Here is a 26,333-nt window from a genome sequence, read left to right on the forward strand (position 1 = left end):
TGGCTAATGATTTATTAGCCAAAGTTAAGAGCTTGTAGCAGAAAGACAAAAAGAAACACAAGATCATAGAGTTGAAAGATTAAGATTATGTCACTTGTCTTTGTTATTCTAGGTTGTCTATGTTTATGTTGATATTTCTAATGTTAATTTTATAGAAGTTTTGCCATAGAAGTTTTCAAAAGCCTATTAGCTCAAATGGTAGACCAATGTGCTATTGCACATAGATGTAGGTTCAAGTCCTACATAGGTTGTAATTATAGTAGCAAGTGTGAATTTAATGAGGAAAAAGAAAATAAAATTGTATTTTGGGCATCGCTATTGAAGAATTATAATTTTCAAAAAATTACTTTAAGCGTCGCCTCATAAAAAGCAGGGGACTCATAAAATACACCTAACGCGTCGCCTATAATGAAAAAGGCGACTCATAAATCAACCTAACGCGTCGCCTATAATGAAAAAGGCGACTCATAAATCAATCTAACGTGTCCCCTGTAATGAAAAAGGCGACTCATAAACCAACCTAACGCGTCCCCTGTAATGAAAAAGGCGACTTACAAACCAACCTAGCGTGTCACCTGTAATGCAAAAGGCGACTCATAAACCAATCTAAGGCGTCATGTCATAGGCGACACATAAGGCGAGTACCTATTGTGTCGGTACCTGTAGTGTAACTCTTGAAGCGATATTGTTTAGGGTAAAAATACCCCATATATGTGGTCCAATCCCGTAGCGACACGTGGCACAATCCGGCGACACGTGTCCCTATGGGAAGATGACGCGTGTCCAAGGCTCAAAAGAGCACCTGAAATCAGCATAAAAAGGCCTTATTGCATCATGGCCCAAATCCCGAGAGATATTCTTGAAAGCCGCAAAACGGCGCCCCCGTATTACACATGGCACCTCCTGATTGCGCAGCCGATCATGTCACGAAATTTTAGGTTACAAACCCTAAAGGGGCACAAACTCCCATCCCTATAAATACCCCAATCATTTATGATGGGAGGGGTGGATCACGACATTACATAAAAAGAGCATTAAATAGCTCCAACTTTTCTCTACTTTCTCTCTCTAGCCTTTTCGTTTCAGATCTCTAACTTCATCGTCGGAGGTGAATATTCCGGTAAAGGAATATTCGTTCATTTTGCAGGTGTCCGAGTCTCATTGCCTGAAGCGCGCGACCAGTATCCGAGGAAATCCAAAAAACACCCGAAACATTTGGCGCCGTCTGTGGGGATACTCGTCCGTTATGGCAATAGATGGTCAGACACCTAATACCGGCCCTCGTCCAGGCGAGGACGGACATGTAGAGGATATAGTCCCTAAAATTCATCCCAGTAATCCTTTGACCACCTCATTTCAAGAGGTCGATGATCCTCCAGTTACTGTTGCTTCCTTGCAGACCGCACTCAACAAACTTCAGAAAGAGTTTGAGAGCAACCGAGCTTCTACCTCTAGGCAGCCGCCTAAAAAAGAGGGAGAAAGAGCTCCAAAGAAAACTCATAACAGAGCAACCAATGCAATAGATGCTGGGAACACCCCATTTCGCTGGCCGAATGGAAGGTCTCCTAGGGTGCCACGGACGAATTTGTCTAGTCTGTTGGCGAAAACCCAGTGGGCTGGGGGGAGGGGCAGACAGCCTCGAAGAGAGGAGACAGAGCCGTCTCGACACTAGAAGGACGCGAGAGACTACCTTTGGCATAAACAACGGGAACGTGCCGCTTACTCAGACACGGCCTCTACTCCCACAATGCCGGATGAATTTTCTAACCACTCTCTTTCCCAACATAGCAACTTGGCCATCTCCAGCATGAGTCAGGCTGTTCGTAATCTAACCCCCATTCCAGTATAACCGCTTCAGTATCAATCCCCCCAGGGTTTCAACGGCATTCTGCAGCCGAGTCCCTAGGTCTTCAGACAATATGGGCCATTTGGCCAGACGTTCGGCCAGACTCCCTATTTGGCCGGACAGTCCGTGCAACCCCAGCCAATTGATTGGCAAATGAGTTTGTTGACTCTTGGAGATAAGCTGCCTCCATTTTCGCAAGAAATTTTAAGCGCTCTTCAGCCGCCGAAGGTGAAGAGTGTACTTGTGGGTGCCTATGATGATACGGGTAACCCCGAGGAACACATCACTTCGTACAGAAACCAGATGTACTTGCAAAGCGTAGATGACGCTACCTGGTGCAAATGCTTCCCGACCACTTTGAAGGGTGTGGCGCAGGATTGGTTCAATAGCCTTCCGGCCGGGTGTATCAATTGCTTTACCACACTCAGTTTGTTGTTTGTGGGGAATTTCTCATACAACATACCACCTCGAAAGACAAGTCTCAATTTGGCAACAATTGTGCAAGGAAAAAATGAGGGCCTACGGTCGTACGTCTAAAGATTTAACCAAGAAAAAGCCCAGATTCATAATCTGCCGGATGAAATGGCTTACTCTGAATTTCTCTGAGGATTAAGGCATAATGGTTTTAAGTTTGATTTGGTAAGAAAAAAGGTTCGGACATACGCAGGCGTTCTGCGGGAAGTCGAGGCCTACATTGAAGCAGCCGACTTTGGTTCACTTACAAAAGCAGAGGCGCCGGCCAAGGGGGCTGAGAAGAGACAATCTACTCAGCAAGACTTGGCCAGTAAAAAGAAGGAAGGAAGCAAAAGGAAAGAAGTTTGGGTGGCCGATGGCCAACAACCAAAATCAAAGAAAGTCAAGACGTACGAGCCCCAGTACGAGTTCAACAAGGATTGTTACTCTATCTTGATGGAAATCAAGGATAAGTTCGAGTTTGAAATGCCCCAGCCGTTAAGAAGCTCGGCCCAGTACAGGAACAAAAACAAGTACTGCCACTACCACAAAGATGTGGGGCATCACACAAACGATTGTATCAATCTGAAGAGACTGTTGGACAAGCTAGCTGAGAAGGGCATGCTGAACTCTTATGTGATGAATTCCAAATTCACTTATACACGGACAGACAATACGTCCGAAAAGAAAAAGAAAAATGACAAGGAAGATGATGGGAATAGTACCGATTCAGGCTTTGTGGCTGTAATATCAGGGGGATTCGCCTCAGGCGGCCCCACCATAAAGGGAATCAAGCAGAACACTTGGAACTTGGGAAAGGTGATGCAAGAGGACGCGGTGAAGGCCGAACCCTTCCCCGAAGTAACCGTTAGTGAGGCCGACCGGGGGGAGGTCAAAGCCCTGCACAACAATCCTATTGTGTTCATCATGAAGATAGCCAACTTGAAAGTGGGCCAAATACTAATAGATACGGGCAGCTCGTCCGATATTATTAGCCTGGCCGCCCTGAAGAATTTGAATTTCCCGGAAGATGCTCTGAAAGACATCACTCATCCCTTAGTGGGGTTTGGAGGAAGCATCATTTACCCAGTCGGACAGATAGATTTGCCAGTCCGATTTGGGCAGAAAGGGGAAGGAAGGGATATGGTCGTCCGATTCTTAGTGGTGAAAGAATTGACTGGCTATAATGTCATACTCGGCCGTCCCACCCTAAATGCTGCAAAGGCTGTGATCGTCCCCAATTTGATGCTATTGAAGTTTGAGCGATCGGACGGAAAAATTGGTTCGATTCAAGGAAGTCAAAAAATGGCAAAAGAATGTAATCAACTAGCTGTTAAGCCAACGATTCGTGGAATGGAAAACCGTCCGAGTCAATAGGGGAAAAACCCCCACTCCAAGCATACCAGGTCAGCCAAAAGCGAAAGCAGGCCATGGCCGACCAGGCATAGCAGTTAATGACCGTCGGTCAGCCTGAAGAGCTAAGACCCCAACCGGCCAGCAATCACCAAGATGTAGTGCTCGACCCCGATCAACCAGGTCGGACGGTCAGTGTAGGCACTATAGCTATGGGTTTGCTTGGAGATGAGTTAGTTCAGCTGTTGAGAGAATTTAAAGATGTGTTTGCGTTCGTAGTTAGTGAAATGCCAGGCATAAGGCCTAACCTAGTCGTGCACAAGTTGGCTATGAACCTAGTCATTAAACCTGTCGGCCAGAAGAAAAGAAATCATGGAGAAGAAAGGAACCAAGTGGCCGTAGCTGAAGTGAAAAAGCTGCTGGACGCTGGTTTCATTTGGCAATGCTACTACCCAGATTGGGTAGCTAACGTAGTTCTTGTGAAAAAGTCGAATGGGACTTGGAGGATGTGCATGGACTATACAGATTTGAACAAGGCATGCCCTAAGGATAGCTTTCCCTTGCCTAAAATCGACCGCCTAGTTGATTCCACGGCCGGGCATGCCCTAATGTGCTTCATGGACGCATACTCCGGATTCCATCAAATTCCTCTATGGGAAGAAGATCAAGTGAAGACTGCATTTGTAACCGAGCAAGGGTTGTACTATTACATAGTTATGCCATTCGGCCTCAAGAATGCCCCTGCTACATTTCAGCGGCTGGTCAATACAGTCTTTAGAGATTAACTCGGCCGAGATATGGAGGCGTACATTGATGACATGATTGTCAAGTCAAAGGAGCCGGCCGACCATCTATGGGATCTTCGAGAAACATTTACCGAACTCAGGCGGCATAAGATGATGTTAAACCCGAAGAAATGTGTCTTTGGCGTTGAGTTCGGTAAATTTCTCGAATTTTTGATTGATCAACGTGGAATCGAGGCTAACCTTGAAAAAATTCAAGCCGTCTTGGACATGAAGTCTCCAAGAACAACTAAAGAGGTGCAAAGATTGACCGGCTGTTTAGCAGCACTCGGTTGATTTCTGTCAAGATCAAGGGACAAATGCTGATACCTTTTTCAAACTATCAAAAAGAAAGCCATGTTTGAGTGGACGGAAGAAGATGAGGAAGCATTCGTACAATTAAAAATTCAACTGCATACATTGCCTCGGCTCGTCAGTCCACTCAAGAATGAGAAGTTTTACATTTATCTCGCCATCTCAGAACACTCTTTAAGTGTCGTCCTGCTTGCTGAAAGGGACGGCCACCAGATCCCAATCTATTTTATTAATCATGTGCTACACAACGCCGAGCTTAGGTATCCCCCTGTTGAAAAGTTTGGTCTAGCATTGTACATGGCATCAAAGAAGCTACGGCCGTACTTCCTGGCACATTCAATTGTGGTCTACACAGATCAACCACTCAAGAAGCCGTTTGCAACTTTAGAAGCTAGTGGCCGCATGCTTAAATGGGCTTTAGAGCTGAGAGGCTTTAACATCACGTTCGAGCCCAGGATAGCTATAAAGGGGCAGGCCTTTGTTGATTTTTTGGCTGAGATGACACGGCCAGACTTACAACCGGCTAGAGACCAGATCTGGAAAGTATATGTAGATGGTAGTGCAACGGCAACCGGGTACGGCGCCGGGATTATCTGTCAATCTCCAGAGGGAGATAAGTTTGAATATGCAATGAGATTTCAGTTCCAAGCCTCCAATAATGAGGCCGAGTATGAAGCGTTGCTGGGTGGCCTTAGAATGTGTAAGGCAGCAGGGGCAACTAAAGTTGATGTGAGCTCGAATTCTCAACTTATAGTCAACCAAGTTAATGGTAACTTTGAAGCCAAGGAGCCGGCCATGATGAAATACTTGCAAATGGTAAAAGAAGAAGCCAAGGGTCTAGAGCACTTTACCCTGCAGCAAGTCCCCCGTTCGTCCAATCATCAAGCGGGCGCCCTCTCCAAATTAGCATCCTCGGCATCACGTGATACTCCCAGATCAGTGTTTTGGGAAGTAAAGGAAAAGATGAGTATTGATGCCGAGCCAGTACAGGTCATTGATAGAAGCTCAACTTGGATGGATGGAATCATTTCCTACCTTAGGGATGGATTGCTCCCGGCCGATCCGAAAGAGAGCTGGCTGATGAAAAAGATTCCATGAAAATGGTACAGAAATGTGATAAGTGCCAGAGGTTCGCAACCTTAATTCATCGCCCAGCTAACAATTTGTCGGCCATAAGTAGTCCGCTCCCCTTTGCAAAATAGGGCATGGACATCTTGGGTCCGTATACACCAGCGTCTAGTCAAAGGCGATATGTGTTGGTAGCAGTAGACTACTTCACGAAGTGGGTCGAGGCCGAGGCCGTCCGGGGCATTAAGTGGACGGATGTGTCAGCTTTCATATGGAAGAACATAATTACTCGCTATGGAGTACCTCAGTCAATGGTGTTCGATAATGGGCCCCAGTTTGAAACACGCCAGCTCAAGGGATGGTTGGGAGACCAGGGCATAGCTCATTGCTTTACCTCAGTCGGCCGACCACAAGCCAACGTCCAAGTAGAGGCCTACAACAAGTTGATCTCCAATGGTATCAAGCGCAAGCTTGAAAAAGCAGGCAGCCTATAGGCCGATGAGTTAGTTAATGTGTTATGGTCCGTACGAACAACAGCAAAAAGCTCCACAGGGGAGACTCCATTCTTTTTGGTTTATGGTGCTGAGGCAGTTCTCCCAATAGAGATGTACAAGCCTACCCTCCGGGTGATGTTATATGATGAATCAGCTAATTAGGAGGCCATGAAGACCGCCCTGGACTTTCTTCCAGAAGCCAGGGGCAATGCGGCGCTCAAGCACGAAATATATCGCTTGAGGATGAAAAGGGCATATAATCGCCAAGTGTCTAAGCGTCCGCTAAAGATGGGAGACCTAGTGTTGAGAAAAATGAAAGTTGTAGGCCGAGCAAATGAGGATGGCAAGTTAACCCCAAACTGGGAAGGGCCGTATCGAATCAGCGTAGAAGTTCGAGATGGTACTTTCCCTCTTGAAGCCCTAGATGGCCGTCCAATTCCATGAACATGGAACACGGACAATCTTAAAAAATATTATGTTTAAAGTCTTTTGTACTTAGCCAAAAAGTTATATATACAGCTAGGTCTTAATGACCGAGCAATGTAATTAGAGCCGTACGGCCCTAACAATGTAATCTTGACATATTAATGAAAAAGTCAGGCATTGTTATCTTATTATCTGATTTCTTTTGCATATGCTTTTTGTTATTTGAGCTGAAAGGCCGAGTGAAAATCATAACTATGTTGCTTGCAACATAGCAACATGGCCTATAAAATCTGAATAAAATTGTTTACGATATAAGACGGTCACAAGGGACCACCAATATATATATATATATATATATATATATATATATATATATATATATATATATATATATATATAAGTATGTATATATATATATAAGTATGTATATGAATAATGACTGGAAAGTCACAGGTAAACCCCCATCAGGGCGGACGATAAAGGCATCAGGTACCCTAAATCTGTCAAGGGCATACCTAGGCATAATAGCCCAGCTAAATTTAGAAATTTCTAAGTTAAGATAGTACTTGAAATTTCCTGAGTACGTCCGAGCGATAGATTCAACGGACAACTCACATGAGGCACATCAAGCGGCCGCATAAGCTGTTGATTCAGCGTTTCACCTAGTCCAAGGGCAATCATTACTATGATTTGATTAACTCCCTAGTTGTTATACCCTTTAAGGTATAAAAACTACCAGGTCAATCAAACCACTCAGAATATGGACTAGGCGAACGCCGAATAAAGGGTCATACCCCCCAGGTTCGTACGAAAGCATAAAAGCGTAAAAATGCGCAAAAATTTGCTAAGTATAGAACAGATAAAATGAAAACCGCTCATAAGGCGGCGAAATTTGCGTTAATAAAAACCGCTCAGAAGGCGGCAAAATATCTTACAAAGCCGCTCAAAACAGGCGGCACCAAATAAAAAAAATTGTTCAACAAAAACATAAGTTAAAGACTGAAAGGCTTGAATTAAGGGACGGCTGGAGGAAGACCTGGGCTCTATTTAGCCAAGTCTTTATCTTGGGCAGGCTCCTTAGAGGCAAGAGTGGATGCATTATCAGCAGGCTTTGTCTCTTCTCCTTCTTCGCCTTTTGCCTCGTCCGCCTCACCCTCCTCATCTTCCTCCTCGTCCAAAGTGGCCAGTGTAACGACCAGTTCGAGAGAAGGCTGTCCGGCCTTCTTGGCCTCCTCTCTGAGGCAGACAAAGTTGAGACGCTTAGTGAAGCGCTCTTGATAATAGGCGGCCTCCCCTTCCTCCACCATCAGCTCGAATGCCTCGAAGAAGTGGCTTTTCAACCTCTCCTCGGCGTTGTGTTCAATACGGACGATCTCGGTGGGGCTGGGCGGCGAGGTGCCTTAAGCTGCTCAATCAAGTCTGAGACATTCTTCTTCAGCGTCTCCACCTCCGCCTTGAGGGCCTCCGCCTCTTAGAGGGCCGTCTCCAGGTTCTGTTGGGCAAGGGCCAGGTCCCCCTTCAGCTTTTCGGATGCCTCAAAGCCCTCCTTCTATTGTTGGGCGTTAAGGATAGCCTCGTCCCTCTCTTGTAGAAAGGTGTCCCTGGCTAAGGTCTCCTTTTCAAGAGCCTTCCCCAGCTTTACCAGATCCTCAGCTTGCCGCGCCGCCTTGTCGGACAGCGCGTTAATCTGGGTCTCTAAGTAAACCCTTTTGATGGAGGTCATCCCCGTCACTTTATCCTGGGCCTTTCTGACAGCGACCCAGGCCTCTTTCAGCCGCTCATTCTCCTTCTCCTTCCACTCTTGGAAGGCAGTGAGCCTAAGAAAGAGCTGCGCGCGGACAGAGATTCGTAAGTAAGAAAAATTATTCAGGTATAGAAGCTAAAATAGCAAGTGGATGCAGACAGTTACCTCAGCGCTGCAACTTATCATGGGACCGAGGAAGCCCTCGTTGATTCCCCGGAGCTTGTCCCTCTGCTCCTGAGGGACGGCCCTAGCCATGTCCTCCCTCATCGCTTTTCTGTCCGCACCAGTCAATGACCAGTTGAGAAGCTGGGAGGAGATGGGGAGTTAAAGGTGAAGGGAGGAGGAGGTTGAGGTTCGTCCTCCTCTTCACCTCTACGGCCGGTTAAATCTTCAGTTGAGTGACCGGCAGCCGCTTGCCAGTCCGACTTCTAAACCCTTTGAATAAGGCACCCGTCCTCTCCCAAGGACAGGTCGTGGACCGACCTTGTTGGCAGGTCCACGGACTTGGAGTCCCCACTCGTTGCTAGCTGGGGTTGGTCTCCTTTGGATTGCTTTGAAGCAACCAGCGGCGTCGTCTTAGCCGCAGAAGCTGAAGGGGTCCTAGTAGAGACCGAATTCATTTGTTTGGATGCCTTGTCCTTGTCCTTGGAAGAGGTGGTCGGTGCCTTTCGTTTTGCCCTTGGGGTAGGGGTAGCCAGCTGCAAAGGAAGGAAGAAGTTAGCGTAGGAATAATTAAGGCAAGTAAGCGTCCGTGCTAAAAAGGGAAGGAGACCCATCCAAACATAGCAGCACGGACATAAAGAAAAGTTCGCGCAAAAAAGGTGACTCCCCCCATAGTAGCAGTACGGACAGAAGAAATTGTCCGCGCCAAAAAGGGAGGAAGCTTCTCCCCGATGCACCAGTACGGCAAAGGACATAAAAGAGGGCAGCTCATACCTCCTTGGTCTGCTCGTGCACTCGTTGTCAAGCCTTTTACCGAGAAAGATCAATCTCGGACATGTTAGCCTCCCCCTTCTGCTCCTCGTCCAACATGGCGTACGCTTCCTCTGCAAAAATAAAATTTAACCAACAGTTAGAATAATTTCCAGCACGAAATGAGTTCGGACGTCAAAAAGAACTGAAGTCCCACCTTGGGAAATGTTCGTGTACAGGCCGCATGCGGACATAAAAATTGGGTCCCGAAGCCCGCAGGCCAAGGGGATCCAGTTCTGGGGCACTGCCACCAACTTTCCATCCTGTCTAACCTTCCTAACTTTAAAATATTCAAGTTGGTGAGCCTGGTCTGGGTGGACGGGTGGTTTGTATGGTCTATAATCCCCTCGATCGAGTTGGATCGGCTTGGCATTAAACTGATTCATCCGCAGATTGAACTCTGTATCCTTTGTTTTGATGCGATAGAACCTGTTCTTCCAATCACGCCACTTCGACACACGGTCCGTCACTACCATATAATCTTTCGTGGTGCTAAGTATGAACCATCCGTCCGTGTGCTTCTCGAGGCGGATTATTGCGTGCATCTCGCAGAAAACCGGAAAATCCGGCTTGAAGCCCTTACGGATGCACGTTACCAAGTACCCAAATATGTTCACCCAGCTGTTTGGCACCAGCTGAAAGAGGGCAATATCGTACTCGTCCAGTGCTGTACGAATGAAAGGGTGAAGGGGGAAACGAAGTCCAACGTTTAAGGCAGCTCGGTAGACGTTGAATGATCTGTGGCACGGCCACTTATCTTCCTAGGCGGCCACCGAAAGAGACCTTTTCGGGGCCTTAAGTTCAAATCCTTCTCCCAGCTGGAGAAACGCCTTATACTCGTCAAGGCCCTCATTCAAGTAGCCTAAGGCCGTGTTACCCACCGTACAGGCGTACGGGCCCTTAAAGGTGTCTACATTGGCAACGACCTCCTCGGTCGTTGCCTCACCCTCGGTCGCATTCCCGCCTTCGGCCGTATCCACCGCCTCCTCTTCTCCAGGGTGAGGAGCAGATCCAAATTCAATAGACAGAACTCTGTCCAAATCAGCAGCCTCGGCCGAGCTCCTCCTTCTGGAGCTGTGGCTGCCCCTTAGAGATAGCTGCCTCTTCAGGAACTAAAGGACCCTTGCCTTTATCCCCTGCAGCGGCCGCCTGATTTGTCGAAGAAGGGTTGCTGCGAGGTGGCAGGTCGGATGGCTCATTAATGATAACCCCAGTCCTAGGCCTGTCCGGCCTGCTATGTTGGAGATGGGATGGTGCAGGAACTGAGACGGACGGACCAGCAGTGGCCGCCTGAGAAAGGGAAGGAAGCCTTTCACGAGATAGCAACTCGGTCGCTTGCATGGTCGAGTTGGCATGTTATGAGGACCTGAGTTCCGGGGTTAGCCCGGACACCCCCACAGAAGAAGAGATGCCATGTGCACGTTGGCGCTCTTCAAAAGAAGAAGTTACTTCCACGGTCAAGCAATGAGTACCCGTGGAAGCGGTCGTATAGGTAGTAGACCCGGTTTCTACATCCGTGCTATTTGGGTCATAAGGATTCCTAGGATTGACCAGACTACCATCTGGATTTCTAGCCGCATGAAGATCATGCGTTTGCATTGTCCTTGCCATGTCCGACTGCAGGGACGGAGAAGAATAGGTGGAGGTGAGTAGGTACGCACTAGAAATGGACCCACTCCATGAAGGAGACAACTCGTCTCCGTCCACTCTAGACTCCTCAGTCTCAAGCGAACGGCCGGCCTCATGAGGAGAAACGGACGAAGCCGAGTGTTGAGCCGGATTTGAAAAAATAAATAACAAAAGGAAAAATAATAATACAAGTAAAGGAGAAGGGAAAGAAAACAGGTGGCCTACCTCTATCTGTGTAGAAAACTCGAAGAGTTCTTGAGAAGTCATGAAAATTGACCGGAAAACTCAATCACACGACGGAGCTCTTGAAGATTCAAAGGAAATCACTTTCTCTCTCTAAAAAGCTTTGATCTCTCTCTAAAATTCGCAAAGTTCCAAAGTGCAAAAGTGAGGTCAAACCCTCTGTATATATAAGCAAAATTTACGGGGGTATATTAGTAAATTCATCTTTCCCGCCTTCAGAATTCCAACGGTTATAATTTGAAAATTTAACCTAGAATTCAAAAGGGTGAAAAGATAGTCCTATTAAGTTGGACGGAGAAAGAGACGGACGAGTAACGGCGCATCCAAATAGACGGTCAAGTAAATGGAATTAAGGGCTTCGTCCTAAAAATCCGGGCGTCCGAGCTCACCCCCGAGAATCCGGGTGGCATAGTTCGTCCGCCTAACTCCCAGACTCGAGCGTCCCCTAGAATAGTTTTTAGGCGGACGAAGACAGTCAACCAGCCCAAGACGGCCAACTTTATGAGGGCAGACAGATCTGCTTGCCTTCTCAGCAACATGCCCAGTCTCCATGTACTCGTACGCCTCAAGATGGGTGAAAGATCAGAGGAGGCGGCCTGTAGCGTACGAGCCACCCCCTCTGAGGGGCAAATGTTTAGGGTAAAAATACCTCATATACGTGGTCCAATCCCGTAGCGACACGTGGCCCAGTAAAAGGGCAACACGTGTCCCTATGGGAAGATGACGCGTGTCCAACGCTCAAAAGAGCACCTGAAATCAGCATAAAAAGGCCTTATTGCATCATGGCCCAAATCCCGAGAGATATTCTTGAAAGCCGCAAAACGGCGCCCCCGTATTGCACCTCCTGATTGCGCAGCCAATCATGTCACGGAATTTTAGGTTACAAACCCTAAAGGGGCACAAACTCCCACCCCTATAAATACCCCAATCATTTATGATGGGAGGGGTGGATCACGACATTACATAAAAAGAGCATTAAATAGCTCCAACTTCTCTCTACTTTCTCTCTCTAGCCTTTCCGTTTCAGATCTCTAACTTGATCGTCGGAGGCGAATATTCCGGTAAAGGAATATTCATTCATTTTGCAGGTGTCCGAGTCTCATTGCCTGAAGAGCGCGACCAGTATCCGAGGAAATCCAAAAAACACCCGAAACAGATATGTAAGGTGGTTTAGAGGCGACTCGATAGGGGTTTTTGGTAGTAGTGCACCCCACTTGCACTTTCACCTCTTCCGTCCCTAGGAACGAGGGGATGTGGCTCATCGTACGCCACATCTATGGGCTGCAAGAATAATTTATATAGAAATTACGCTTTACAATTTGTTTCCAATGTAATAAAGATTGAAGCTTGCCATACTCATTCAAGTAGTGCAAATTATTATTTACAAAAACTAGTCTATAACATAATAGCTTGTCGTACTCATCTTCATCTTTGGACAACTTGTCCTCCTGCACTACAGCCTTCACCTCATTCGTGCTCAGCACCTTGAGCCTCAGGAACACACCCCACTTTAGAGGAATGCGGTCCAAATGATCTAGGTAGAAGATCTAAAATATGAAAACCAAAAGACATACATTAAATTCAGCGGTAACTTATTTGAGAGTAACTTATTTGATAATCACTATTTGTGTATATCATCAAATATTCAAGTAAGCAAACTTACAAGTATGAAAACAATACTACCACCACATCCAGTCCTAAAACCATAACCACCTTTGAAAACGTAAAGTTGTATCCTTCAACCAATCAAATGTAAAACTACACTAGTCATACTCATTACCTTAAGCCGCGATTGTTAGAGCAGGAACTAATGCCACTGCGAGGTTAGACAAATTTGTGGTGGTACAAAGGATCTTCCCAAGTGCCACTAGTAAGAACAACATCATAAATTCCTCCTGGTCCTCCTCTGACTAAAGCTTCATCAGATTGCCTGAACTATCAACTGGACAAAGGGCTTTTGAAGCTTCAGCCAAAGATATAGTCCCCTTCTTTGACCTAACACCGTACCTATTAATAATCCTATTCACCTTCTCTGACTCTTCAACACAATCCATGTCCACCCCTCTAGGAACCGGCCTATTCCCCATTGCTATTCCAAGGATTGAATACACTTGGTTCGGACCCAACAACAAAACTCCACCATCACCAAACGTTAAGGTCCCATCACTCCTCACTCTAGTCATCAGCCAGTAACAAAACTGGCGAGGAATGTTCTTCATATCCAAACTCAACAAACTTTTAAACCCCATCCTTTTCACCAAGTTCATCCGACGATCATCAGATCTAATGTTATCAATATCATCGCAAAAGGATTCTACTCTACAGATAATGTTTGGCTGCTGTAACAAAAACAAAGGAAAAATGAAGTCAGCTTACTCAAACATTCCCATGCATGACATATCATACACACAACTAACTCTAAACAAGGACATGATCGATGCTTGCTTTACAGAATTATTCACAACAAGAAAGAATTCAAACCTTCTCAACATTGTCAAAATGGGTTTCCAGCACTTCAACCCTCTAACATACCTTTTGTCCCTGAGATTTTGGCACCTTCCTCCTTTTGGATTCTCCTGCCTGACTTGCACCCATCTTCCTTCTCTTACTCTTACTCATAAAATACTACTTCAGCATATTCTCTAATGTCCCCGAGCTAGATTCAACTTGATCTTCGTACTCCGGTTGTGTCGAACTAGAACTAGATTCATAATCACCACTGTCCTCAACAATCATTTTCTGTTTAAGTAATCTATGATTGCAAGGCCTTAGCAGCAGGGGCGCCAGGGGCTTTCGACTCAACTATCACAACTTCTGAACTTCCGACATTCTTCGAAGAACCCTACTAAATAGCAAACTCTAATATAAGCTTATATGCTCAGGTAGTTAACCAACAATTAAAAATAAGAATCACCTAAATACAAACACTCACCCTCATCTTTTTCCAAGAGAAATCCCGCACATACGACTTGTTCTTCAACGTTTATGGTAAACTGCTATATCAAAAAAACATTACTTTTCAATTTATATAGAACACTAACACTACACATAATCTCATGTTGTTACAAAAACTAAAACACTTATGAGCATTTCATTTCAATATACCATGGCAACAACAATCATGTATGACAAACAGCCAAAGCCATATAATCATCTCCCAAATTCATCTTCACAGTTATAAGAAGGGCTTTTAACTAGTAAGAAAATTTTAAGAGCAACACCATAAAGGTGGTTAATTCAAAAGGACCAACCATCTTGAGGCATGTCATGAATACAACAAAGATAATGCATCTTAAAGACATGGCTACCCCCACCACCCCAGTCCCTCTGGCTTTACTTTCACACTAAAACTGAATAAGAATGCTGAATTCACCTAACCAATAGGAAGAAATTAAATCCATCAAACAATTTTCACACTAAAATTGAATAAGAATGTTGAATTCACCATAAGGTTTCTTTTAAAAGATAAACAAGGCATCAAATAAACTCATAACATCAAACTCAAACATCAAATAATCCATAAACCCCACATGAGATAAACTATCAAAAAAATCCACAGCTTCAAATTAGGGTGTTCCAATTTATAGAGCAACACCATAACAAATCCACACTAGTTAAAGAGTAACACAAATTTAAAGTGCAACCCAATTTTAAGAGCAAGACCATAACAAATCCACACAAGTTATAACAGTCAACAAATAAAGCAAAAACCCCACAACTTCAATTGAAGCCTAAATCATCCCCTTTGATCGAACCCAGACTTAATACATCCTATCTTCAATAAATTGATCCCCTTTTACACAAAACCAAAAGTCAATTAATTTTGTTAATACAAACCCAAACTCAATAGATTTCATCCTATTTGAACAACCCTAACTAAATTCATCCCCTTTACAAAAACCCTAACTCAATTCATCCCATTAACATTAGAACACCGACTAGAAAAACTCTAACTCACTTCGCCATACATAACAATGAAATCAACAACTTACCCACATCCCAAAACCCCCAACTGCAATCAAATCAACTTCTTACCTCACTAAATTCATCCGCTTTACAAAAACCCCAAATCAATTAGTGCCATTTACACGAACCTTAACTCACTATCAAATCAACATCCTACCCCCGTTCCGCAACCCCCTAGTTCGATTTAAACACAGAAATTGACCACCTACCTACGAACTGTAACAAAAATCGCGAGTGTAAACAAACAATCAACAAAAAGCGCACATCTTGGAAACCCAGTGTAAACAAACTACAATTCAACCCAGAACCCTAATTCTGATCTTTGCATAACTTAAAACCATTAAACACATAAATTTCGTAACAAAAAAATTTAAGTACTTTCTTCTCGCCCCTTTTTGTGCAGGAATGCCTAATTCTTCACCAAAAAACCACCGAAATTGAAAGCGCGATAATGGTGTGGATCTTAGAAGGATTGAGCGAAGAGAGAGCAACAGAGTAAGTGAGAGAGAAAGAGAGTAAGTGAAAGAAACAGAGAGAGAGAGTAAAGTGTGGGAGTCAAAAGGCCACTGTGTAATAGAATACAAAATTTAAGAGTACAATACACCACCCACCTACGACATACGAGAGAAAATACACAAATACATCTCCAAAGGGTTAACAAAAAGTATAACGGGTGCTGATGCGGAATTCCACTCACCTGATCAAACACCTAGTGAAATTACGCCCTTGTCCCTTGTCCCTTGTCTATACTTCTTCATGCATAACGAAACTCCATTAGGACAAGCTCGATCAACTGACCCTTTATAGTCTTCTATGTAGATATGTCTCAACTTCTCCTCATTAATTTTTTTATTTAATAATTTTATATTTTGAGGGCCATTTAAAAGTCAGTTTTAGAAAAATTGAAAATGTGGGTGAATGAAGACTACCGACGGCTAAGCTAAGTTATCAATACTTATCATGCATGTGAGCGCATAGAGAGCTCTGCCAATCAGTATAATGTGATCAGCTGCAATATTTCACAATATTAATATTCAAAAGCTCTACCCTTTTCTTCTTCAATTCCATTACAAACCCTCTTTTAATTCAAAAATTCAATCTGTTCTTTAAATCAATTTAAATTGCTCTTTCATTTCTGAGATCTTTGACTTCTTTATTCTTACTACCCTTTTACATCACATTCCTAAATTTTCTGCTTGCCCCATCAAATTAGTAATTCAGTGAAACAATTTTTTACTAGATTTTCTCAAATTTCCCAACTTTTTATTTAGTGTAATTAGATAATGAGGCGGAGAAACACCAGCTTTGGGCGGCAGAATAGGCGGCGGTACTCGAATCTCATATGGTTGGTGTTGTGTGGATTGGTTGTTTTGTTGTTTTTCATTGTTCTTCTCAGCAAAGATAATCAACCCATGTCAAAACCTGCTTTGGCAAAGGTAAATTTTCTGGTTTTTTTGGTTTTTTTTTTTTTTTTTTTTTTTTTTTTTTTTTTTTTTTTTTGTTGTTGATTTTTCTTGGTGCGTTTGATTTTGCTGACATTTTGGAGTTCTTAGTATTCTGGGTTTTTTGTATTGTTTGATTATCTTATGTTTCAATTGTTGATCTATTTAATCTCTATTATTGTTAGTATACCTGGGTCTTCTATGAAATGATTTGAATTGTGGAGTTTTTATATGGGTATGTTGATTTGTTGGTTTTGTTAGACTGTAAAATGTATCTTTCTAGGTGGGTCTATAAAGAACATATGACAGTGATGTAGATGGATTTCGAACCTGGGTTTTGGGTAATAACTGTCAAGACTCTACCAACTAAGTTAAAGGCATTTGTTATTAATGGTGATGATTGGAAGAATGTTTGGTAGGTTAGACATAGTTGAGTGCGTGACAGGATTAGTTGGGTTTATGAATTACTGCATATCAGTTTGGGATGCTGGGAAATGGTTCAGGGCTTTGTGAGGGAGTAGTGTGTATGATAGGATAACTTAGTTGAATGTATTAATCGAAACACTGAAATATTTTCTCTGAAGTTGGTTTAGATCTGCATATTTTGTGCTGGACATAAATATGTTTGCTCAGAAGTTGGAGTGGATCTTCATCATCTATAAAGTAGATCTATCTTCTTTTGTTTCTATGAACTGAGCTGAGCTCAGTAGTGGGCATTTAATGGCAGTAGTAGGAATTGATTAAAGGACAGTTGTTAGAGGCGGGTGTACTTGTATAACATATGATCCCTTTTACGTGATACCTTTTGATTCAGGGGTTATTTTGTATGGGTAGCAAATGTAGAGGTATCTATCATAGTCTTCCAGTTATTGATTTTCTTGGAGTGCTGCAACCTTATATGATTTATTTATGAACGATTAAAACAAACAAGTTTATGGTTATGCTGCACCTTTGGATTTCCAATTTTCCATAATGAATACTGTCATCTACTCATCTTGCTTATTATGGTTGGACATTGTGGTTTGAGTCCTTGAGGCTTGGTGGATGTATGCAACTACTGCATGATAAATAATATTGTCACTTTGTTCTTTCATCATCTAGCAGTGGAGTTTGAGTATATTTTATCTTACCGCAAGTCCGCAAGTGCTAAATTTGGGTTATTATTAGCAGACTTGTTTAATACGGAGTACCAAATAATTACAAACTAAGCTTTTTGGTTGAGACCAATCTCTCTAGTGTTTATAAACATAGTAAATAGTTGAAACCTGAACAAATAAGCAATGTGGCTATTGGAATTCATAGATCTGAATGAAAAAAAAAAAAAAAAAAGTAAAATTAAATGAAAGTACAAGTATTTAAAGCAATCAGCAAGTGAATAACCATGCCATTGAATCAAAACCTTGGATTCAAGCAATGGCCACATTGTTCAATTATTGACAAATACTTAACCAAATCAAGTTTTTGTTGTTACTTTGGAGGATCCTGATCCAATTTTAGCTTCTAGGCCTCTTCAGTCTTAAAAGTGTATTTAGATCAATTGCTTTTCTACATTCATGTCAGTTTGAATTGGCCAATAAGATCTTTGCATAGTGCAATTGAATCCTATGAACTGTTTCCTAATTATCTTATTACTGAAGTTCCTCATATCTTATTTCGTAACTTCATCTCTCGACCTTCTTACCTTCATCAAGCAATCCAATTTCATACTTAAACTGCATCAAATTAATAATAAAAACACGTATCTGCATCAAATAAGTAAACAAAAAACATCTGTAAGCATACTTAAGCTGCATCAAATTAATAATCAAAACAAGAGTACCGACATAATTAAAAGTATAAAACATACTTAAATTGCATCAAATTAATAATCAAAACACTTATCTGTAATTTTGATCAAGTATAGCATGTGGTTACTCTGTTGGGCTTCGTCCAAACAAGGGTAGAGGTCTAGTCACGTATGCTGCAACAACTGAATTTAATCATGACCTACATCATTTTTCATCTTAATTCTCTGAAAGAAAATCAATAACAAAGTTGAACAAAGAAGCCATTGAACCTTTCATGAGTATTTGATATCTATGTTACTTGAATATTTAGTTACACCTTAAGTACTCATTTCGAATTCTCTACACTTCGACAATTCATTTTGGATAAAAAACATTAATTATTTTTTTCCACAAAACAGCCAAATTGAACACTTTGACATACACACGAGTGGGGCATGAGCACAGGGGGTGGTTCTAAGCATGTGAAGGGTGGTTGATCGCACGGGCCCCTAAGTAAAACTACTATAGAAGGACCCTAGTTTTTGAAATTTACTTATACAAAGTAAAGAGTAAACTTTTTAATCAATAATCTTTTCTTCAATTTTATCACAAAATTATATTTTCGTAAAATATATTTCGTTAAAGAAATTATTTTAGGGCCCAATTTAACAAAATTGCACCGGGCCATTTCCAATGTTAGCATTTGTAGCCCCGCCTTTGATGACCCAAGTCGAGCAACATAGGTTGAAATCTCCCAAGTTTAATGCCAGAACCCTTAAAAATAATGCCAATGATTTTCCTCTCTTTCTCTCTAAAACCTACTTTGTTTGACTAAAATCTTCTTTGTTGTCCTTGTGAGTTGCTTGGTTTTATAATCAATTGACATAACCAACTCAGAACTTAAAAAAATTTCAAAGGGTAAAGCCATGCAAAAGTGCACTTGTAGGTCATGGTTTGAAGCTTTGAACATTAAAATCTAAAATACAGGTGTGATAACAGTCGTGAAACGACTTTCACCTGCAATTTAGATAGTTTGCGGTCATCCCAGTCTAATATCATGGTGTATAAAGTTCAAGAACCTCTACAATTCGATGGATGTGGCCAAGATATAATACCATGATGTATGTTGTACACTTTAATGTGAATATAAGGCTAAAATAAGGAGTGTATGAGAAGGCTGGTAGGGTACATATGTAGGTTAGACTCTGAATGACCTTAACCCTATCCATACTAATCACCAACAATGAGAACAACTGTTAGAGAGCTGAATTTATGTCTCATAGAATCTTAGTAGAATCTTCTTCTATTGATATGTAGTTTTAGATCTGTAGCTCTGAAATTTATTGCACTTTTCTTTCTTTACTTCATCTTGTCACCTTTTCTTCGTTATTTTTTTTTTTCATGAAAGTATCCATGAATTATACATTTAAAAAAAACTGGGAAATAGCGATATGATTCTCAATCAACAGAAAAAGGTAAGGAGTGTTGAAGGTGTCTAAGACTCAAAATAGTGGATAAAGTTAATGTAAATAACATTGGTGAGAGAGCAAACCAGAAAAATGAGGTGAAAATCATGTATACCCATGTATGGAATTCTAGAACATTGGGGATTGCAATTTTCTTTTTAGGCTTCTTATGATGAACTATGCGACTCAAACATGTGTTGCATCAAGTGTTAGACGTGTCAGGGCTCAACATTTTTGGAACAAGGATATTGTTCCAAAATTGGATAGTAGTGACTGCATATATGTAGATAATTTTTGGTAAATACCTTTTGCTTTTATTTTTTTTATTCAAAAATAATATAAATAGGCTTTTGTACACATTTCAAAGTGACTTGTTACCAAGACAGCAAGGCTTTGCTAGGATTCTGATTTCAAGCCCATCTATGAGCATATATCATATATAAGTCTCTCTTCTATTTCCTTCTAAATTTACATATTGCCCAACAACAAATTGAAGAATTATGTAGAGATTTCATGTATGTGCGCTCATGAAGAAAAGATGGATCATAGATTTGTAAATTGAATATTATGTTTGTTGAGGCTAGCTGAGCACAATGGATAAAATGATCACTTTTTTTGGCAGAATGCTTTCCTGATTAAGAGTCCAGATCCATCTCCTCTTTTGTTCTTGTCCTGCCATTCTGCCAATTTTCCAAATTGTACCTGAAGCCTAGGTTTTAGTGCCATATCAGCCAAAGACTTGCGGCATTCCCATTATTTTGTATGAGTAGGTAGTCATGTAGATTATGAGATGATTAATTGTCTTTTTGAAATTATGTTATGTATATGGCGCTGTCAAACCAGATTTTACAGATGAATTTGCTGAAGTGCTCATCTGGTGGCTGGCACTAGTTTTGGCTAAAAACTTTATACTATTTGAGAGTTGGGAAGGTGGATGTAATCATTAGTTGGGTTTGAACATTTAGAATGTTGGTTAGGGTCAGATAAAGAGGCAACTCTAGCTACCTGTCGGGACTCAGGAATCCTATACATACTGGGATTTATCTCTAAATTATATACGTGGCTAATCAGTTTCTATTATAATTCACTTGAAAATATTCTCTGTTAAGTTTATCTTTGCTCTTATTGTTTGTCAAATACTGGATACTCTTCGTCTATGGATTTTCAAATGCATTATCAACTTTGCATCTGCTGTCAAGTCATCTATGTTCCATCAGTGATTTGACCATTGTTTGTGAATTGTGCTTCTGGCATCCAACTGAAGGAGTATAGCAAGTTATTCAGGGTAATTTGTATTAACTTGGTTACTGTTCTTATATTATGTCTGTCGTTGCTTTGTAACTCAAGTCCTATCATTGGGATTGGTATATGTGGAAAGAGCGGTGCAGACATCAGAAATTCAGAATATTCTCAAGTTATACTCTCTCAATAAAATACAAGTTCTGCTGAGTATTTTACTGAGTCTTAAACAATTTCTGCTGAGTAATTTCCCGAGTCTGCAGTGGCATTCCTTATAACATATGGTTTTAGTTCCTCTCTATTTTTTTTCCTCTTTGTAACTCATATTGGTGGGAAATGCTGGATTCATCAGAAGGGCCCAACATAGATTTGTCAGGTTCTCTTATATTCTGCTGTTTGTTTGAGGTTCACACTTCTTCACACACAAGATTTATGTCCATTATTTGGTGACATGAAATTGGTGGAGCAATTGAACGGTTGAGTAATGGGGTTTGTTCTAATGTTGGATAAATGTTATTGAGTCTGCCATGAAATATTCCAAGGTTCCCTCAATATAATTTATACTGAGAATTAATTTGTGGCACAGTATAGCTTAAAGTAATGTCATGAGATGCCATGGGTGTTTTATAGGAAAATCCCGAGCTTAATTAGATTTTTTTAATAAGCATATTATACAAAAAACCAGATTCCCCCATCTCCATGTCAAGGTCTTTCTTTTGGAGATCTCTCTATCTCTAAGAGGATGGGGATTGTTGCCCAAGTAATAAAGTATTCCTAGGTTTCTCCAGCTCCAAGGCAATAAAATTTCTTGTATTTGGATAATGTTCAGCTGTCTTGCCTGTATCAAGGAGAATATGTAACTCATGGTCTATGTCTGTGCTTGAAGTTGTGCCTGCACATTGAAAGTAAAAAAATTGACTATGTAAAGGTTTATACAAATTCGCTGAGGTCCCTGAGGAAGCTTTTGTAATCTTTGTAGTTTTATATGTTTACAATGTGGCGTTCAACACTTGCTTTGTAGTGTTCGGTAGTTATAATCTGTGGATGGAATCAATGCTCTCAGCCTCCCATTATAAATATCAAAGCTGCAATGAGCAATTTTGAATGCAGGTTGATTAGCCAACTGTTCTTGATTGATGCAGTAGTTAGCTTATTTGAGTTGTACAATATGTCCTGTTTTGTCCTTCCTCTATTGCATGCTTTGTTTGTGCCTTTTGTAATGCAATAAATTGATGTAAGATATTCTACAAATAGAAAAGGTTAGGGATTGGAACATTGTCACTAATCTGTCCAGTAACATCATTTGAAAAACACAAGCATTCGAGAGGCTTGCATTCTCTCAAAATACGAAATAAAAATTGAAGAGAGCTCTCATCAATATTCCTCATGAATTCCCTTTCCCTAGTCTTCTCTTTAGTAAAAAGTTCTCCCTAACCCTAACTTATTCCCCAAGCTACCCTTAATAAACTTACAAAGGTACTGCTTAAAGTGCCCCTTACCCTTACATCAATTCATTGCATGTTTCTTCTATTTGCGTACATCTCTTGTGAAAATAAACTATTTATTGATTGATGGACTACTTGGCAATTTGGCATATTGGTTTGTGTTTTATGTCCATTTAAAAAAAAAAAAAAAAAAAAAAAAAACCTTTTATTGCTGGCTTTGTTTGTGCCTTCTGCTTCTTCTATTCCTCTACAGCTGTCTTTTTTGAAATCCAAACTACTTTAATGTTATTCTGACCTTTTTCTGTGTGATGCAGAGGTCTTTCAGGCAAGATAGACTTTTAGAAGGCCTTAATGTTACGGAGGAGATGTTGAGTCCAACTTCATTAACAAGGCAGCTGAGTGATCAAATTGCTTTAGCTAAATCACTTGTTGTGATAGCTAAGGAAAGCAATAACCTACAATTTGCCTGGGAGCTAAGTGCTCAGATTCGCAACTCACAGATCCTACTTTCTAATGCTGCCACAAGACGAAGCCCGTTGACAATCAGGGAGTCTGAAACTGCTATTAAGGACATGGCACTTCTGCTTTATCAAGCTCAGCAACTTCATTATGACAGTGCTACCATGATAATGAGATTAAAGGCTAAAATCCAGTCTCTTGAAGAACAAATGAGTACTGTCAGTGATAAAAGTTCGAAATATGGGCAAATAGCTGCTGAGGAAGTCCCAAAAAGCCTCTATTGTCTTGGTGTTAGGCTTGCAAGTGAATGGTTTAGAAATCAGAATGCACAGAGAAGGCTTGCTGAAAAAAAATTAAGTGCCTTGAAACTTGAAGATAACAGCCTTTATCATTTCTGTATTTTCTCTGACAACATCCTTGCAACATCAGTTGTTATAAACTCCACTGCTTTGAACTCAGAACATCCGGAAAAGGTTGTTTTCCACCTTGTAACTGATGAGGTTAACTATGCTCCTATGAAGGCTTGGTTTACAATGAACGAATTCCGTGGAGTAACCATTGAGGTTCAAAAGATTGAGGATTTCAGTTGGCTTAATGCTTCCTATGTTCCAGTCCTTAAGCAGCTCCAGGATTCAGACACTAAAAACTACTACTTTTCAGGCAACAATGATGACAACAAAACACCAATAAAGTTCCGGAACCCTAAGTATCTTTCAATGCTGAATCATCTCAGGTTTTATATCCCAGAAGTTTATCCAGCATTGAAGAAGGTGGTGTTCCTCGATGATGATGTTGTTGTCCAAAAGGACCTCTCTCCTCTATTCTCCATTGATTTGAATGGTAATGTGAACGGGGCAGTCGAAACATGTATGGAAACATTTCATCGGTATCACAAGTACTTGAATTATTCTCATCCTTTGATACGATCACATTTTGACCCTGATGCATGTGGGTGGGCATTTGGCATGAACATCTTTGACTTGGTAGAATGGAGGAATAGAAATGTCACGGGAATCTATCACTATTGGCAGGAAAAGAACATAGACCGCACTCTGTGGAAACTGGGCACTCTTCCACCCGGGTTGCTGACTTTCTATGGGTTGACGGAGCCATTAGATCCCTCATGGCATGTTTTGGGATTGGGATACACGACTGTCGACCCAAAGTTGATTTCAAAGGGGGCTGTACTGCACTACAACGGGAACTCAAAGCCGTGGTTGAAGATTGGAATTGAAAAGTACAAACCGCTTTGGGAAAAATATGTTAATTACGATCATCCTATACTCCAACATTGTAATGTCCACTGATCTGAAAAAAAGTGGTGGTTTTCTTGATCTCCCTTCCTACTCCAGCCTCAGATGTACACGAGCCCTGAGATTTTGTAAACAGGAGGTGCTTGCTAGGTTCATTTCAAATTAGTGGGCTGAGTTGTTCTAGTAGCGACGACCATCTAGTCCATTGTTCTTGTAGCATCAAGCATTGGCTATTCATGTATACACATTTTTTGGACAGTTTAACTCTTAGACATTGTTTTTTAAGCCTCAGGCTAAATTATGTAACTACTTCGTCTTTTTGCATTTGTTCTTCAGTCTAGATTTCGTGCATTATATTTCGCTTGCTCTAATTTTTTTTGCTGATGTTGTTCACCTCGTGGGCAATCATGTGTGTTTTCATAGCTCACTTGTTGCTATTTTCTTCAAGATTACATATTTATTTTCATACTTAGTACATAAACTATGAAAATAAATATGACCATTGAAAAAAAAAAAAAAAAAGATTAAACGTAGGCCTTGTTCTCATCAGATTATTTTCAGTTTAGTTCAGCTTTCTGCTCTGATAAGTTCAGTTCAATTTAGCTCTAATCAATTCAATTTAGTTCAACTCCTAATTTCTTTCTCTTATAAAATATTCATTTCAAGTTCAGTTCAGCTCTATTAAGTTCAGTTCAGTTCAGCTCTATTAAGTTCAGCTCAGTTCAGTCAATAAAAACAGGCCCGTAATCTATGAAAATATATATGACTGTAGACACCTAAAAATGTCTCCCCAAAACCAAACCCGATGATGAACAACCTTTCACCTCCATTATTGGTCGGGTAGAATATTTAACCTTTGGAGTTCTTAATCCATATTTCCATTCAATATATTTCATAAACCAACTCAATTCTTAGCCCATTTTGCTAAACCATAACTTATTTTTCACTTTTCATGTCCACATCACAAAATCGAGAGAAACTGATTTTGTGGCCCTATAATTTTGATCCAATTATTATTTGGTTGGATATGTCTTTCAATAAGCTTTCCAACAATATATCATAAGCCCAATTCCGATTTAAAACGAAGAAGATTTGAGCAAAATAATAAACTCGGCCCAAAACCGACACCCTTTCACTAAAACGGCCATATCTTAAAATCTACAAATGATTTTGACTGATTCCGATTGGGTTGGAAAGTAGACTTGATAAGCTTTTCAATGATATATTATATGCCTTATTTCGATTTATGGATCAAAAGTTATCATAGTTTTAAAAACGCGTAAAAAAAACTAGAATTACCACGCAGCAGCTAAAATGCCGCGTCATGGCAAAAGCTGACGTGGCACGGTGCCTGTTGCCGTGACACGGTATTCTTCCCCGTGTCACGGTGCTTTTTACATGTATTTTCCAAGTTTTCTCATGCGTTTATGCATTTGGACACAAATTTGGAAAACCCGTACACCGTGATACGGCGCCACGTGATGCGCCACGGTGGACATTGCCGTGTCGCGACATTCTTTGTCGTGTCACGGTACACATACCATTACATGGGAAATTTTCGTGTTTTCTCCGCGTACACAACTGCACGCGTTTTTATTATTTTAGGGCAGATTCTACACCGCGCCACGGTGTAACATACCATGTCACAGTGCCCCAAATTAGGGTTTTTATCTTTTCTAGGGTTTCGTGTGATCCCCTACTCATTTTCTCTATAAATAACCCCATCCTTTCTGCAGTTCAGGGCACCAAAAATCATTCTCTCTCCCTCTACACCAAATATTATTCTCTTCTCTCTTTCTCTCTTGCTTTATCCTATACCCTAGCTACCTTATCCTTCTATTTTATACTCCCCCTAAGCACTCCAAGGAGTCCATACTTGACCCGAGGTTCCGTCCTTAAACCAAAGCGTGAAAGGTATTGTAACACCCCAATAATTCTCTCTTAAAAACTTGTATATAACCTGAACAATTTC

At 41.3% G+C, this 26,333-nt stretch overlaps 2 protein-coding genes across 2 annotated transcripts; both read left to right on the plus strand.

Annotated features, from left to right (window-relative positions):
* Positions 1–2,755: 2,755 nt before the first annotated feature.
* LOC145588741 (uncharacterized) lies at positions 2,756–3,676 on the plus strand. Its single transcript, XM_081645349.1, has one exon. The coding sequence runs from the start codon at positions 2,756–2,758 to the stop codon at positions 3,674–3,676; it is 921 nt and encodes a 306-aa protein (XP_081501475.1).
* A 12,484-nt stretch (positions 3,677–16,160) lies between these two features.
* Positions 16,161–24,702, plus strand: LOC145587684 (putative galacturonosyltransferase 10). Its single transcript, XM_081644389.1, has 2 exons — positions 16,161–16,727; positions 22,964–24,702. Exons 1-2 carry the CDS (start codon positions 16,575–16,577, stop codon positions 24,413–24,415), a joined length of 1,605 nt encoding a protein of 534 aa, XP_081500515.1. The 5' UTR covers positions 16,161–16,574; the 3' UTR covers positions 24,416–24,702.
* The last annotated feature ends 1,631 nt before the right edge of the window (positions 24,703–26,333 follow it).

The sequence above is a fragment of the Chenopodium album genome, chromosome 17 (assembly GCF_948465745.1).
Source record: "Chenopodium album chromosome 17, dcCheAlbu1.1, whole genome shotgun sequence".
In the NCBI taxonomy this organism is placed as follows: Eukaryota; Viridiplantae; Streptophyta; class Magnoliopsida; order Caryophyllales; family Amaranthaceae; genus Chenopodium; species Chenopodium album.

Coding starts and splice junctions, on each gene's coding strand:
- LOC145588741 (XM_081645349.1), top strand. CDS start 2,756: ATGGAAATCAAGGATAAGTTCGAGTTTGAAATGCCCCAGCCGTTAAGA.
- LOC145587684 (XM_081644389.1), top strand. CDS start 16,575: ATGAGGCGGAGAAACACCAGCTTTGGGCGGCAGAATAGGCGGCGGTAC. Junction 16,728..22,963: donor CAAAACCTGCTTTGGCAAAG/GTAAATTTTCTG, acceptor TGTGTGATGCAG/AGGTCTTTCAGGCAAGATAG.